Genomic DNA, 15943 nt, shown 5'->3' with positions numbered 1-15943 from the left:
TCTAGGGGTAGGATTGGGTGCTGTGGTCCCTGGAGATTTTCTGCTCACCTGGACCTTTCCTCCTTTGGCTTTCTTCAGCTCCTTTCAAAAGGATGTTGCAGGATGTTTATCTGCCGGGGGCCCCACGGAGAGCAGTTTCCCTTAGTTTTGCTGAGGCACTGGGAGGCTTGGTTGCTGTAGAATTCTGGGGCACCTGGTAGTTTTTCAAGTTGGTTTCCCCCATTCTCCTGCTTTCACTGAGGCACTCAAGGGTCCTGGTGTTGATGTTTGCCTACTCCACCACCTGGGTTTCAGGATCTCCTTCTGGTATGATGAAGTGAGGCTTTCTGCTAGCTTGCTGGGATGCCTCCCACTCTATATTGCTCCCCTTCCCCCAGAGCAAGAGGGGCCTTTCTGGTTAATCCCTCAAGCTACCTGAGCTACCTGAATGCTGCACCCCACCTTTCTTCTGGTTCAGCTGTTCCAGGGTTTTTACTTGGGTGATATTTTCTGGGCTTTCATAGGTTAATAGGGGATGGTAAGAGCGACTTACTTCTTACTCTGCCATCTTGGCTCCCGGAAGTGGAAGTTTCCACCTGGGACTTTTGCTCCATTCTTAGACCCCTTGCAGATGGATGTTTCACTGCTACAGGATGGTTCTCGGTCTGGAGCTTTCCCTCTTGGAGTTGTGCTTCCCAGAGTTTTTCTGAGGCACTGGAAGACTTGGCAACAGGAGAACACAATAGCACTTGGTGGTTTTCTAAGCCTGTTTTCACTGATTGCCCCGCGCATACTGAACACTCGGGGGTCCTGTTGCTGGTGCTTGCTTGCTCCACCAAGTGAGATTCAGGATCTTCCCCTGCTGTGCTGAGGTGGGGCTTTCTGCTAGCTTGCTCAGATGTCTCCCATTCTATACTGCTCCCCCTCCCCCAAAGCAAAAGAGGTCTTTCCTGTTAATCCCTGAAGCTTTCTGGGCTACAGGACTGTTGTGCCCTATATTTCTGCGAGTTCAGCTGCCAGGATATTTCCGAGATGATATTTTTAGGAAGGGTGAGATATACTTACTTCTTCCTCTGCCATCTTGGCTTGTCCCTCCACATTCTATAAAGGATATTTTTAATGGGGGATCATGGAAGCCTTCATGAAAATGGTGATAATCAAACTGAACTTTGAAATAGAAGTACATTTTAAACATCTGAGTGTGATAACAGTCAATTCTGGCATGTAAAGCGTGGCTATGAGGACATCCAGCTGAGAAGCCAAAGTGTGTTGTTGGAAGAGAATCCTATTATCAGTCAGGATTATGCCATTGAATTTTGTTGCCCATGGGAGCGATCCATCTTCCTTTCACTTGTGTACTGATTTCAATCCTATGTACCAGGTCCATGACCAATGAATTATTAAATCAAGACATAGGTTTATATGGTCAACTTGTATGTATCTAAGTAATAAAAAAAACTTAATGAATGACTCCCTTATGGAAAAGAAACAATTGTCCAAGCTGAATATTTGGGGCTTTACTTTTTATTTGTAGAGAAAACATTAACTAGTAATTTCACTTTTAGGCTAGTTCTTTTGTTACCTTGTGCATGCAATATCTCATTTTTATATACTTTTACTTTTTAATTTTTTCAAAGATGGACCATTCCTGGAAAAAAAAGGTCATTGTTATTATCCTACTCAGTGCAACCTTTATTTTCATGTTCCTCAGACTATAAATAATAGGGTTCATAAATGGAGGCAATATCGTGTAGGTCATGGAAATCAGAAGATTCTGGACTGGTGAAGTGTCAGAAATAGGACCCAAGACTGTGACCATGCCAGCAAGAAGGAATAAGAAGAGAATGATCAATTGTGGTAAACAAGTAGACAAGGCTTTGTAGCGCCCTTCCACAGAGGGCATTCTAAATACAGTGGAGAAGATATAAGTATAGGATATAATTAAAAAACCAAAGCAGAATAAAACTAAAGTTGAACTGGTGGCAAGGAGAATATACTCAGTATCACGGACATCAGAAGATGAGACCTTCAAGACATGAGGGATATCACAAAAAAACTGATGGATCATATTGGATCCTGAGAAAGGCAAACGGAACATGTTCCCAGTATGGACAGCTGAATAGAGGAGTCCACTGACCCATGAAGCAACTGCCACCCAAAAACAACGGAGTGGTGTCATGGTGACCCCATAGTGCAGGGGGTGGCAAATGGCCACAAAGCGGTCATAGGACATAGCCACAAGCAAAGCACATTCAGTTGCAGCAAAGAAGATGAAGAAGAAAATCTGAGCAGCACAACCATGGAGAGAGATGGATTGATTGCCTGTCAAGGAATTCACAATGAATTTGGGAAGAGTGACTGAGATGCAGCCAAGATCCAACAGGGATAAGTTGCTTAGAAAAAAATACATTGGAGAATGAAGGTGTGGGTCAGTGACAATGGCAGCAATAGTGAGGAGATTCCCCATTAGGGCTGCAATATATATCAACAAGAAAAGAATAGCATGTAAGACCTGCAGCTCTCGGGTGCTAGAAAACTCCATAAGGAAGAATTCCATGATGATCGTACAATTGCTCATGTCTTCTCAGGTCCTGTAATTCGTCTTGAAGCAGTATGAGCAGAAGATGCCAAATTCTAAAAGCAGAGCACAGAAATATTTTGTTATACAAAGAGTGCACGAACTTCAATCTCTTCTTACTCACCATGTTAGAAAGCAATGAGACCATTTTAAAAGTTAAGGTATGACTTACCATTGTACTGCAACTACATTCAATCCAGAAATTGAAAATATCTACCCCACTATACAACCTGAGCCTCCTTGAATTAAGTTATTCAACAAGACCTCCACTCCAGACTTGCTCTACACACACACACACACACACACACACACACACACACACACACACACTCACCACTACAATTCCTAGATTGATTCCCCTTTTGCAAGATACCAGCATATGCAAAACATGTATCTGTTCACATACATAAAGATAGATCAAAATGATTGATAAATAGACCATTTATTGAGTACTTTGTATTGCCAGACTCATTGTGCTAACTAAAACTTTAGTTTTCAGTGAGACTTTAGGCACCCATAGCCCTGTCTATTCTGTGAACATATGCATTTCCATTTTTTAGGATGTCAATGCTCTGGTGTCTATTTCAGACATCTGAGAGGTGGGACCAAACTAAAACCACTACTCAATGGTCAGAAGCTCATTAATACATAAACAAGAATTGCTGAGGGCCTGGAGGAAGTGAATTTCTGACTCATTGGAGGAATCTTTTAAGTTGAATCACAGGATAATAGACTCGAAGCTCCATGAGATTTCAGAGTTCATGTAAATAGTTTTGTTAACTACATAGCCAGCCTAGAGAGGTACAGGACTTTCTTGGGCTACCACAGGTAGTGGGTGGCAAAGCCCCTTTATAGTCTCAGATCTTCAGGTTCCATATAGAACACTCTTTCCTTGGGATCTACTCAAAGGTATGGCCATTATTAGTTGCTTTAAATCCTTTAAGTTTTTCTTTGAGAATAATTAGAATAGGAGATACCATCTTCAAGAAAAACAAATAAATCTTTGAAAATTTTAAAGAACTATACTCTTATTAATTATTATCATTATTATTTGTTGTAGTAACAAAAAATTCATCATAGGTTCAAAATAGTTTTGATAGTATATCTCATGTCCTGTGCTGACCTTTGATAATCTCTAAGGATTTGCTGTAAAGACTTTTGTTTCCAGTAGATTTACCATTTTCCTACCTCACATCTGTAATTATGATACTGACCTTATTAATTTAATTAATTAATTCTAATTTATTAATTCCTCTTAGTAACACTAATCACCATATGTACATTCAGATATATTGCTGGGATAGTATTTTTCCTATCTTACCTTAATAACTTCGATTATTTGATTTCTGTTTTCCCTATTTTTAGAGTGTATAATTTTTGGTGACATAAGACATATGTGTACAAGTTGAAGAGCTAAAAGTCCAAGGCATTAAAAACAATAAGAATATAAGCATAAGAATAACTGTTTGTCCCTTGTCATTTACATTGGGAATCATTCTCTCTCTCTCTCTCTCTCTCTCTCTCCTTCTCTCATATACTAAATGAATTCTCTAATAATAATATTTGATGAAGTCTGTGATTTTATAAAAGTAGGAATATACCAGGAGAATAAATCTCTCCTGCAACTTCAGTGACATAAACTAATAATAGTCTTAGTGGCCTCAAGCACTGGGAAGTTAAGTGATTTGGCTAGAGGCACAAAAAAAAAAATAGTTTCTATCAGCGTCTGGATTTGAATCCAGGTATTTCTTCCTACAAGGTCATTTTTCTGGCTATTGTTATGCTACCTGTTAAATAACAATGGTAGTGATCATTTTAATTATAATGATAATATTTATAACACCAATTATTTTATTGGCACAAAAGGTGTTTATAGTAAGTTAGGCCTTGTCCAAAGGAATTAATTTCACTGGGTGCTAACCCATAACCCTGAGATATGGGGAGAGCAGATCTTATCCAGCTTTGATAAAAATTTGTACCTTTTATCCCAATCTGCACATCTGGAGTTACCTGAGCTAGAGACGGTATCTGTTTGTGCAGGATAAAATAATAATAATAACTAATATTTAGCTAGTATTATTTTGTAAAATATTTTACCAATAACATATTCATAGCTCAAACTCTGGGACATGCTGCAAGTATTGTACCCATATTATTGCTGAGACACTGCAGCCCGGAGAAGTTAAATGACTAGCTGTCAGTTACACAGCTACTATATCCTAGGGGAAGGATTTCAGCAGCAGTTTTACGTAATTCAGGTCTGCCATGATGATTATCTAAAGGGTAATGCCACATGCAGAGACCAAACCCAAGACTTCTGACACCCACTTTATTAACTAAGCAAATTGATCATTCAGAAATGAAATATCAAACAAAGCAATACCTGAGTGAAGATTTATGGCATTTCTCATTTCCAAAGTATGTATTTTTTTCTTACTGAATCACAGGTGTTTGACAGCATTCAAAGGTTTTCTCTATCCTCACTAAGTTGGCTCTGTTCTCACTTGGAGCTTCAGAGGGCAGTTGGAGCTGGAACTGTACCATGTGAAACCACTAGATTTGCTGAAAATTTTGATGAACATTAGGCGAGCGGAAATATACTGCCCAGTGTCCTTTGGAGAAATGTTTCCTGAAGTCCCTAGAGGAGCTGAGGTTATAATCTCATCCTTATTAGCCACACATTCTCTGATTTTTCCGTTGAGTATAATTAGTTAAGGTAGAGGTCCTTTTATTAATAACACAGAGAAATAAGTTCATCCTTTAAACTTATAAGGTCCATTAGGACTTCTGTAGTCCATGAGGATCTTCCATGTAACCTACAATCTTTTCCAAAATGCAAGTCCATTTCACTTGCTTTCTTTTAAGTGTACTTTAGAGGATAGACTTTGATCTTCATGGGAAAAAATATTGACTATACAGCGATAAGCATGGCTGTCTCTCTGTCTTTCTGCCTATCACCTATCTATGCATGCATTTATATATGTGTATCTCTAAATATCTCTCTGCATATAAACACATAATATATTTACTTCATACACCTAAAAATGTATGAACTTTTGGGGGCCAAAAATACATACCGTAACTTCATTAGTATCTGTATTTGTGGATGTGAGTATGTGTGTAATGTGTAACATCAAGCAAAATGAAATAGAGTTCGAAACCTAATGAGAAAAGTTTGATCTTTTATGTATGTCTAAGATTTGATGGACAAAGAGCCATCATCATCATCATCATCATCATCATCTGTTGGAATTATATAATTATAAAACTATGTATATACATATATATATAATTAAAATGTATATAATGCTTTAAGTTTTATATAGAGCTTTAATATTGCTGGTTCCAATCTGGGAATTACTTACATAAATTAGATAACTGACAATAAAGAAATCACCAAAGAAGTACTATAGGACAAAAAGGGTAGAATCCCAGATAGAGTACTGATGATATACAAAATAAGTTGATATGACCTGAATAATCATCCTCAAAGGAAATTGAGATGAAATGGCCAAACAAGTAGAAGGAGAACAAAGAGAAAATAATGTCACCAACAAAAAACAGAGGGGAAAGAGTACCCAAGAGAAAGTTTGATTACTATGGTTGAAGTCTTTAGAGAGATCGAGAAAGATAAAGATAATGAAAAGGCCAATAGAATCAGCAATCAAGAGATATTTGGAAACTTGGGTGAGAGAAGTTTCAGTGAAATGTTGAGGTTCAAAGGTAGTTTGCAGAGAGTAAAAAGAGATAAAAATAGATATACGTAAGTGTAAACTATTTTCACAAAAAGTTTAGCCACTGAAGAAGGGAGCAGAGATATAAGATGATAGGTATTATGGATGGTCCATTTACTGAAGATGGGATAGAATCAAGAGTAGTTTGCTTTAGGGAGTTGCCTTTGCAAGGAAAGGGGCCATATCTTTATGTGAGACGTACACAAAGGAGGAGAGAGTTTGGTAATATATCTGAGTGATGTGTTGAGGAAGAGGAGAGAATAAAGAGCTCTTGGTGAATGACCTCAATATTATTCTCAGAGAATTATAAAGGAAGGTCCTTAACTCAGAGAGTGAGGGGAAGGATGCTGTAAGAAGTTTGAGGAGGAAGGGAAAAGGATGGAATAGTCGTGTGGTGTTTGGTTTAGTGAATAAATTACAGAGGCATGAAAGAATTGCTTTGTTACAGTGTCCTGTTGATATTACTGGATGTCTTCAATTTGTAAGGGACCCAGGCGGTAAGCTTTGGTGACTTTGACCATTTCCATTCCTCAACACATGAATAGGAGTGCAGGAAACAAATGATAGGAGTAATCCAGGTTTGAGATTTGGCAAGGTATGATTGTATGATTCCTAATAGGACAATGGGACAAGGAACTTGAATGAAGTGAATTGTGAAGAGTTGAAAAGGTTTATCAAGGGGTTGAAATAGGGAAGGGAGGAGAGTGTAACTAGTTCAGGTTTAATGGCTTGGGAGAGTGGGGTAACTAAGGAATGGAGGCATTTGAGATCATGGCGATGACAAAGAAGTTACATGGGTGAGAGAAGTCTGGATAAAAATAAGATTGTGGTGAAATGAAGGAAATTTGGAGTTTCTGTTCATAGAAATACAACTTTTGCATACGATGAAAAAATCAAAATTATAATCATCTTTGTAGCTGAGATAGAATGGAAAAATAAGTCATGAGGATTGAGCAGTTTGAAGAACTGGGAACCTGGGGCTCTTTAGACAATATCAATATGTATAGTGAAATTTTCTAGTATAAAAGCAAGAGTTTGAGAAAAAGATTGTGAACCAGGCACTGAACTCATTGAGAAAGGAAGGTTAATGTTGTGGATGTTGGTAGAGAATAGCTATCATAACTTTTAGTGGATATAAAGTACAAACTAATGAACCTCAAAGGAGAGTCCGCTGAGTGATAATAATAGAGTGAGAGTCTGGAAGTGATAGTGGAAATTAAGGTATATTTTTAGGATTCTGCTGGTGTCACCCCAACTGACTTAGGAGGTCCAATTGTTAAATTTTCAATGTGATAATTTACTCCTCAAAAATCACAAATCAGATCTTGATTTGTTGTGGTGTTGATTGTCTAGATTTGTAAAAGGATGGAGAAAAATTTTATAACATAGGTTAAACTTAAAGGTATATTTTGGATAAATTGTTTTGAAGAGCTGGTTGTTAAAAAATTGCCTTAACTTTTGTGCTGCTACCAGAATGAATGAATAAAATATATGAGTCGAAGTGAAACTGATATTGGAAAGTGTGGCTAAGAATAAGATATATTTTTAAGACAAAAACAAGCAGCAATATCTCTACTAAGTCTGAGAAAAAATGAAAGCAGTTCCAGGTACAAAAATATTTGAAACAGTTCTTTTTGTGGTGGTAAAGAATTAGAAACTAAAAGGATGTCCATCAATTGATGAATGGCTGAATAAGCTATGGTGTATGATTGTGATGGAATACTATTGTGCTATAAGAAATGATGAAGTAGGTGTCACAGTAGATAGAGCACCAGCCCTGGATTCAGGAGGACCTGAGTTCAAATCTGGCCTCAGACACATAACACTTACTAGCTGTGTGACCCTGGGCAAGTCACTTAACCTCACTTCCTAGCCAAAAAAAAAAAAAAAAAAGAAAAAAGAAAAAAAGAAAAAGAAAAAAGAAATGATAAAGTGCATGGTTGGACAAAAACACTGGAAAGTCATATCAATTGATGCCAAGTAAGTGAAACCAGGAAAATATTGTACACAGTAAAAGTAATATTATAACAATAATCATTTCTGAAAGACTTAGGAAGTCTAATCAATACAATGATCCATGACAATTCCAAAGGAATCATGATGAGCAATGTTATCCACCACCAGATAAACAACTGGGAGGCTCTGAGTGCAGATTGAAGGATATTATTGTTCTTGCATTTTGCTAAATGGATAACGTGGAAATATATTTTGCATATATATATGTACATATATGTATACATTTATGTGCATATGTGTGTATGTGTGTGTGTATATGATGTTGAGTATCACAATTCTTCCCTTTTCAGTGAGTGGGTAAGGAGGTGTGTCAAGGGAGAGTGCTTGGAATTGAAAACAAAAATAAAAATTAATAAATTAAATAAAATTTTGTAATGATTGACCAAGCATTCCTGAGAGTATAGCATAAGGGGAGTGAGTAGATCTAGAGTGCAACATTGGAAAATATGGTTAAGGATAATGGAACTAAAAGTAGTGGTCAGTGGTGCATAGGAAATAAAGTTTGTATATGAAAAACTAATCTTGATTTTAAATAAGTATCATTTATCATGTTAAAGAAAATTCCATTTATTCCTTTGATTACCAGATTTTTAATAGAAAAATACGATGGATTTTGTCAAAAGTCTTTTAGCACGTATTTGTAAAATCATGATTTTCATTTCATATTATTTTCCCTTTTATTTTTTATATTAATACATATTTATTGAATAAAACAAGCATTTCCATAACATAATACAATATAATAAAATGGTGATTGCACATGAAACTGAAAAGCTACTAAATAGAACTTTGTATTCCTTTCAAATATACAACAAAATTATCATGTAAATTTCTTTCTTTTTTTCTACCCTCCCTTCACCCTGCACTAAAGATAGCTACAATTAGACACAAATAGGTATATGGGTATATGGAAACAGATAGATAGAGAGATATATAAAATTATTCTATACATACTTCTATTTATCAGTTCTTTCTCTGGATGCAGATAGTATCTTGCTTCCTATGTCCTTTGTAGTTAATTTGGATATTTATAATAGTGAAAATAACTTTTTCACTCAAATTCATTTTCAAAACAATATTGCTGTTACAGTATACAATGTTCTCTTGGTTCTACTCATTTTGCTCTTCATTATTTCAAGCAAGTCTTTACATGTTTTTTTAAGATCGTTGAGCTCCTCATTTCTTATGGCACAGTAGTGTTCCTTCACAATCATAAACCACAACTTCTTTAGTCATTTCCCAATTGGTGGACATCCCTGTAATTTCCAGTTCTTTACCACCACAAACAGAGCCAGTACAAACATTTTAGAACATATAACCTCTTTTTTCTTTTTCCCTAATCAGCTTTGGAAACAGACCAAGTAGTGTTATTGTTGGGTCAAAAGGCATAGATATTATAATAGCTTTTTGGGCACAGTATAGCTCTCCAAATGGTTGGATCAGTTCACAATTCCACCAACAATGAATTGGTGTCACAATTTTTCCATGTCCCCTACAACATTTGTCACTTTTCCCTTGAATTATTTTAGCCAGTCTGGCAGATGTAAAATGATATTGCAAGGTTATTTTAATTTGCATTTCTAATTAATAATTATTTAGAGCATTTTTTCAAATGACTATAAATTGTTTTGATTTCTTCATTAGAAAATTGCCTGTTCATATCTTTTGACCTTTTTTCAACTGGGGAATGATTCATATTTGTAGAGATTTGACAAAGTTCTTTGTATATTTTCAAATGAGACCTTTATCTGATAAACTATCTATAAAATGTCATTTCCCAATTTTCTACTATCCTTCTGATATTGGCAACATTTGTTTTATTTGTACGAAACCTTTGTAATTTAATGTAAACAAAATTATCCATTTTATCCCTCATTCTGCTCTCTATTTCTTGTTTACTGATAAATTGCTCATCAATCTACAGGTCTAAAAAAAATATGTTCCATGTTCTTCTAATTTTCTTATGATATCTCCTTTTCATAGAGGAGACATGACATAGGTCATGTATCCATTTTGACCTTATCTTGGTAAATGGTGTAAGATAGTGGTCTATGAGAGCAGTTAGGCGTTGCAGTAGATAAAGCACTGGCCCTTGAGTCAGGAGGACCTGAGTTCAAATATGGACTCAGACACATAACAATCACTTGTTGTGTGACTCTGGGCAAGTCACATAACCCCAGTTGCTTCACCAATAATAAAAAAAAAAAAGATATTGATCTATGCCCAGTTTCTGCCATACTGCTTTCCAGTATTCCTCATAATTTTTGCCCAATAATGAGTTCTTAACCCAAAATCTTGTCTTTACACTTGTCAAAGATATTGTTATTATGTTTATTTACAGCTGTAAATTGTATGTCTACTCTATTCCATTGATCCATCTTTCTATTTCTTAGCCAGTACCAGATAGATTTGGTAATTAATGTTTTATAATATTTTGTAAGATCTGGTACTGCCAATCCTCCTTACTTTACTTTTTTTTTCTATTATTTCCTTGGATATCCTTAGCTTTTTATTTTCCCAAAAGAATTTTGTTATTATTGTTTTCCAATTTCATAAAAAAATGATAATTTATTGGGATGGCATTGAATATGCAATTTGAATATGAATATGTAAATTAGGTAAATTGGGTAAAATTGGCATTTTTATTATATCACTCTTGCCTACCCATGAGCAATTCATATTTCTCCAATTATATAAATTTTATTTTATTTGTATAAAAAGTTTTTCATAATTTTATTACATAGCTCCTGGATTTGTAATGGCAGATGTATTCTTAGGTATTTAATGCTGCCTAGAGTTACTTTAAATGGGATATTTTGTACAATCTCTTCTTGAAGAGTTTTTATGTGTGACATATAAGAATACTGATGATTCATGTGGATTTACTTTATACCCTGCTACTTTGCTAAAATTATTAATGTTCAACTAACTTTTTAGTTGAATCTTTGGGGTATTCCAAGCATATCATCATATCATCCACAAAAAGAGAAGGTTTTCTTAACTCATTCCTTATTCTGATTCCTTTTTTTTTTATCTTCCTTATTGCTGGTGCTAAAATTTCCAATACAATATTGAATAATATTGGTGACAGTGGGCATCCTTGTTTCACACCTGATCTTACTGGGATAGTTTCTAGTTTATCCCCACTACAAATAATGTTTGTTGATAGCTTTAGCTAAATGTTTACAAAGTTAAGGAAAAATCCTTTTATACCAATTCTTACAAGTGCTTTTAATAAAAACGACTGTTGTATTTCATCAAAAGTTTTTTTTTCTGTATGATACAATTGTATGGCTTTTTTACCTTTATTATTGATATAATCAATTATATTGATAGTTTTTCTTATGTTAAATGAGCTTTGTATTCCTGATATACATCTCACTTGACCATAATGTATAATCTTTGTAACATATTGTTGTAATCTTTTAGCTAGTTTTTTATTTAGGATTTTTGCATACATATTCATTAATGAAATTGATCTATAATTTTCTTTTTCTGTTTTTACACTTCCTGGTTTAGGAATCAATATCATATTTATTTCACAAAAGGAATTTGGTAGGATACTTTCTTTGCTTATTATTCCAAATAAATTATTTAACATTGGAATTAGAAGATCTTTAAATGTTTGATACAATTCACTTGTCAATCTGGTGCTTTTCTCTTAGGAAGCTCATTTATAATCTCTTCAATTTATTTTTCTAAAATAGGTCTATTTAGATATTCCTTTGCATCTCCTGCTAATTTAATGAATTTTATTTTTGTAAATATTCTTCCATTGCACTTAAATTGTAAAAGTAATTGGCATATAATTGGGCAAAATAACTCCTTATAATTGCTTTAATTTCATATTCATTAATGGCATAGTCACCCATTTTATTTTTGATACAAATAATTGGGTTTTCTTCTCTCTTTTTTAATCAAATTAAACGATTAGATATTAAATTTGTTCTTTTTTTCATAAAACCTATGCCTAGTTTTATTTATTAATTCAATGTTTTTTACTCAAAATTTTATTAATATCACCTTTAATTTTTAGGATTTCTAATTTTGTGTTTAATTGGGGATTTGTAATTTGTTCTTTTTCTAGTTTTTTTAATTGCATATCCAATTTATTAGTCTGTTCTTTCTCTGTTTTATTGATGTAAGTATTTAGAGGCATACCTTTTCCTCTAATGACTGTTTTTGCTGTATCCTATAGGTTTTTAGATGATGTCTCGTCATTGTCATTCTCTTTAATGATACTATTGATTATTTCTATGATCTGTTCTTTAACCTACTCATTCTTTAAGATTAGGTTGTTTAATCTTCAATTAGTTTTTAACCTAGGTTTCTTGGTCCCTTATAATTTTATTGCATTATTATCTGAAAAGAATATTTTTAATGTTTTTGTTTTTCTGCTTTTAGCTACAATAATTTTATGTAGTAATATATGGTAAAACTTTGCAAATATATCATGAACCACTGAGAAAAAGGTGTATTTCTTTCTATTTCCAATTAGTTCTCTCCAAATATCTATTATATCTAGCTTATCTAGAATTCTATTCATTTTCTTAATTTCTTTCCTATTTATTTTTGTTAGATTTATCAAGCTCTGAGAGGGGTAGATTAATGCCCTCTACTATTACAGTACAACTATCTATCTCCACCTGTAATTCATTTAACTTTTCTTTTAAAAATTTAGATGCTATAGTATTTGGTGCATATAGGTTCAGTATTGGTATTGGTTCATTGTCTATGGTACCTTTTAGTAACATGTAGTTCCTCTATCTTTTTTATAAATCTATTTTAACTATAACTTTGCCTGAGACCATAATTGTTATTTTTGCCTTTTTTACATCAGCTGAAGCATAATAAATTCTACCTCTGCTCTCTATTTCAACTTTGTGTATATCTCTCATTCTTAAATGTATTTCTTGTAAACAACATATTGTCAGATTCTTATCTTTAATCTATTCTGCCATACACTTCTGTCTTATGGGTGAGTTTATCTCATTCACATTCAAAGTTAAAATTACTATTTGTGAATTTCCCTCCATCTTATTTTTGGTCCTTGTTTTCTTTCTCAGCCTCTATTTTTACCCTATCCCTGTTACCTTATCTTCTCCCTTTACCCCCTTATTACTTACTTACCCACCTCCCTAAAAGTCCCTCCCTCACCTTGTCACCCAGGTTTCTCATTTCTCTAAAATTTCAGAAGACTTCTAAACTTCTCCAGATAGATATGCTGTTTTCTCTTCAACTCAGAGGACAGTCAGGTTCCAACATTGCCAGCCCTCCACCCCCACCTCTTCTTTATTAGTTCCTCCTTCCATGTCACTTTTTCCTTTTTTCTTTTTTTTAATAAATTTACTCACTCATTTCCAGTCCTCAACATTAACCTACTCAAGACCCTGAGTTCCAAACCCTCTCCCTATGTCTCCCTCCCCCCACCCCAAGACAGCATGCAACCCAATACAGGCTCCACATATGCATCCATCTTGATCCTACTTTCACATTAGTCATGCTTCAAAGAAGAACCAGAACCCAAGGGAAAAACCACAAGAAAGAAGAAACAAACAACAAAAAAAAAGGTGTGTGTATGAGAAAAAGAGAGAGAGATGGAGGGAGAGAGAGTAAATAATATGTCAATATTCCTAGATCTGCACTCAGACTCCACAGTTCTTCTTCTGGATGTGGATAGCATTCTCTATCATGAGTCACTTGGAGTTGTCCTGGATACTTGTCATGCCCCTTTTTCTGAGAAAATTGCTCCTTTTTTTACTTTTCCTACCCAATTTTGTTTTGTAGAATCACCCCACTTACATAACTCAGCCTCAATCTTTCTTTCAAACTACCTTAGTAATGATGACCATTTTAAGAATATTGGTAACATTTTCATATGTCATAAGTAAATAGTTTGAGCTTAATCAGTACCTTATAATTAGTCTTTAATTTTTCCTTATATTTCTTCTGGATATTTTATTTCAAATTTTCCATTACATTCTCACCTTTTTGTTACAAATGCCTGAAAGCTTCCAGTTCATTGAATGTCCTTTTTTCCATTCAGAATTATGCTCAACTTTACTGGGTAAATTATTTTTGATGCAGTCAAGCTCCTTTGCTCTTTGAAATATAAGGTTCCAAGACCTACAGTCTTTTAGTGTAGAAGCTTTTAGGTTTTGAGAAATCCTGACTGTTTTCCTACAGTATTTGTTTTCTTCTTGCTTGAAATATTTTCTTCTTAACCGGGGAATTTTGAAATTTGTCTATGATGTTATTTTAAGTGTTCTTCTTGGAATGTCTTTCAGATGGTAAATGGTAGATTTCTTTCTATTTCTACTTTACCCTCCTGTTCTAGAGTTTCAGGGCAATTTTCCTTAATAATTTCTTATAATATTGCATCCAGATTATTTTTTCCTTCTAACTTTCAAGCAGTCTGACAATTCTTAAATTGTCTCTCTTTGATCTATTCTCCAGATCAGTTGTTTTTCGAATGAAATGTTTCTGATTCACTTCCATTTTTCCAGTTTTATTATCTCTTGGTGTCTTATAATGCCATTGGATTCTATTTGCCCAATTCCAGTTTTCAAGACTTATTTTCTTCCTTAAGATTTTTGTATCTCTTTTTCCAATTGGTTAACTTTCTTTTCATAATTTTCTTGAGTTGCTTTTTTTCCCTAATTTTTCCTCATTCTCTCTTATGTGACTTTTGAATTCTTTTGAAGTTCTTCCAAGAATTCTTTTTGAGCTTGTGACCATTAGACATTACTCTTTGAAGTAGCAATGGCTTTTTCTATCTCACTATGAACCTAGATCTTCTTTTACACCAAAGTAGCTATCAATGGTAGGGTTCTTTTTCCTTTGTTTACTCATTTTTATTTTTAATTCGTCCTATTTCATTTTAGCAGCTTAATATTATTATCAAGTTTTAATCCCATGCTGTTGGCAACATTGCCCAAGGCCTCAGATCCTCTTTACTGTTTTTTTTTTTTAATTCCATCAGAGGGTTCAACCTCAAAGACTCCTCTCCTCTCTCTTTAAGCCACAGTTATGGCCTCAATCATGCTGTCCTGAAAATTATTTTGCTCCGTCCAGTACTACTCTTACTGGGCTTGCATTTTCTCTTCCTTGCTCACAGCCACAGATCACATCTGGTCAGCAAAGCTAGGCCTGCCTTCCTGAAGCAGCAAGGGATCCTTCAGTCTTCCTCCACTCAGCAGGGTGTTGCTCCTTAGATGAAAATTTGTGAGGCAAAAGTTCATGAAGTGAAAATTCCTGAGGCTGTGAGGTGAAAGTGACCAAGGTGAAATTTCTTGAGGCCATGAAGGAGGTGAAAGTTGAGATGAAATTTCTGAAAGTCTAGTCAGCTTCCCACAGGGCCCACTATTTGTTCGTTCAGTGGCTTCAGCCTAGAGATGTTTATACTTCACTCAGACCAAACCTCAGGTCCTGAAGATTTTCTGAGGGCCTCTTAAGATTTCATTTCTTATATTATGAACCATATTTACAGAATTCTTTTTGTTGAACCAAACCTGCCTTCCAGGTATGAAACCAATCTGGTCATAGTCTGTAAATTTTTTAATGTGGTATTGTAGCCAAGTTCCTAGCATTTTATTTAAAATATTTTCACTGATGTTCACCAGGGATAGTGGTGTGT

At 34.7% G+C, this 15943-nt stretch overlaps 2 protein-coding genes across 2 annotated transcripts in view; both read right to left on the bottom strand.

The window, feature by feature from the left end:
- Nucleotides 1-1657: 1657 nt before the first annotated feature.
- Nucleotides 1658-2557, bottom strand: LOC114029965 (olfactory receptor 14I1-like; the record flags this gene model as incomplete). The annotated part of the gene is made up of 1 exon (XM_027844611.1): nt 1658-2557. A coding segment is annotated over exon 1 (900 nt), but the record flags the coding sequence as incomplete, so codon positions are not given.
- Nucleotides 2558-2563: 6 nt separating this feature from the next.
- LOC114029956 (olfactory receptor 14I1-like) overlaps nt 2564-15943 on the bottom strand; it is a 21530-nt gene continuing 8150 nt past the window's right edge. The window contains exon 2 of the mRNA XM_027844603.1: nt 2564-2613. Coding sequence (XP_027700404.1) covers nt 2564-2613 — 50 coding nt within the window. The remainder of the gene's footprint in view (nt 2614-15943) is intronic.

This window comes from Vombatus ursinus, unplaced genomic scaffold (assembly GCF_900497805.2).
Source record: "Vombatus ursinus unplaced genomic scaffold, bare-nosed wombat genome assembly UNPS02014943.1, whole genome shotgun sequence".
Taxonomy (NCBI): domain Eukaryota; kingdom Metazoa; phylum Chordata; class Mammalia; order Diprotodontia; family Vombatidae; genus Vombatus; species Vombatus ursinus.
The sequence above is the reverse complement of the archived record's forward strand: the minus strand, read 5'-3'. Positions and strand labels throughout refer to the sequence as shown.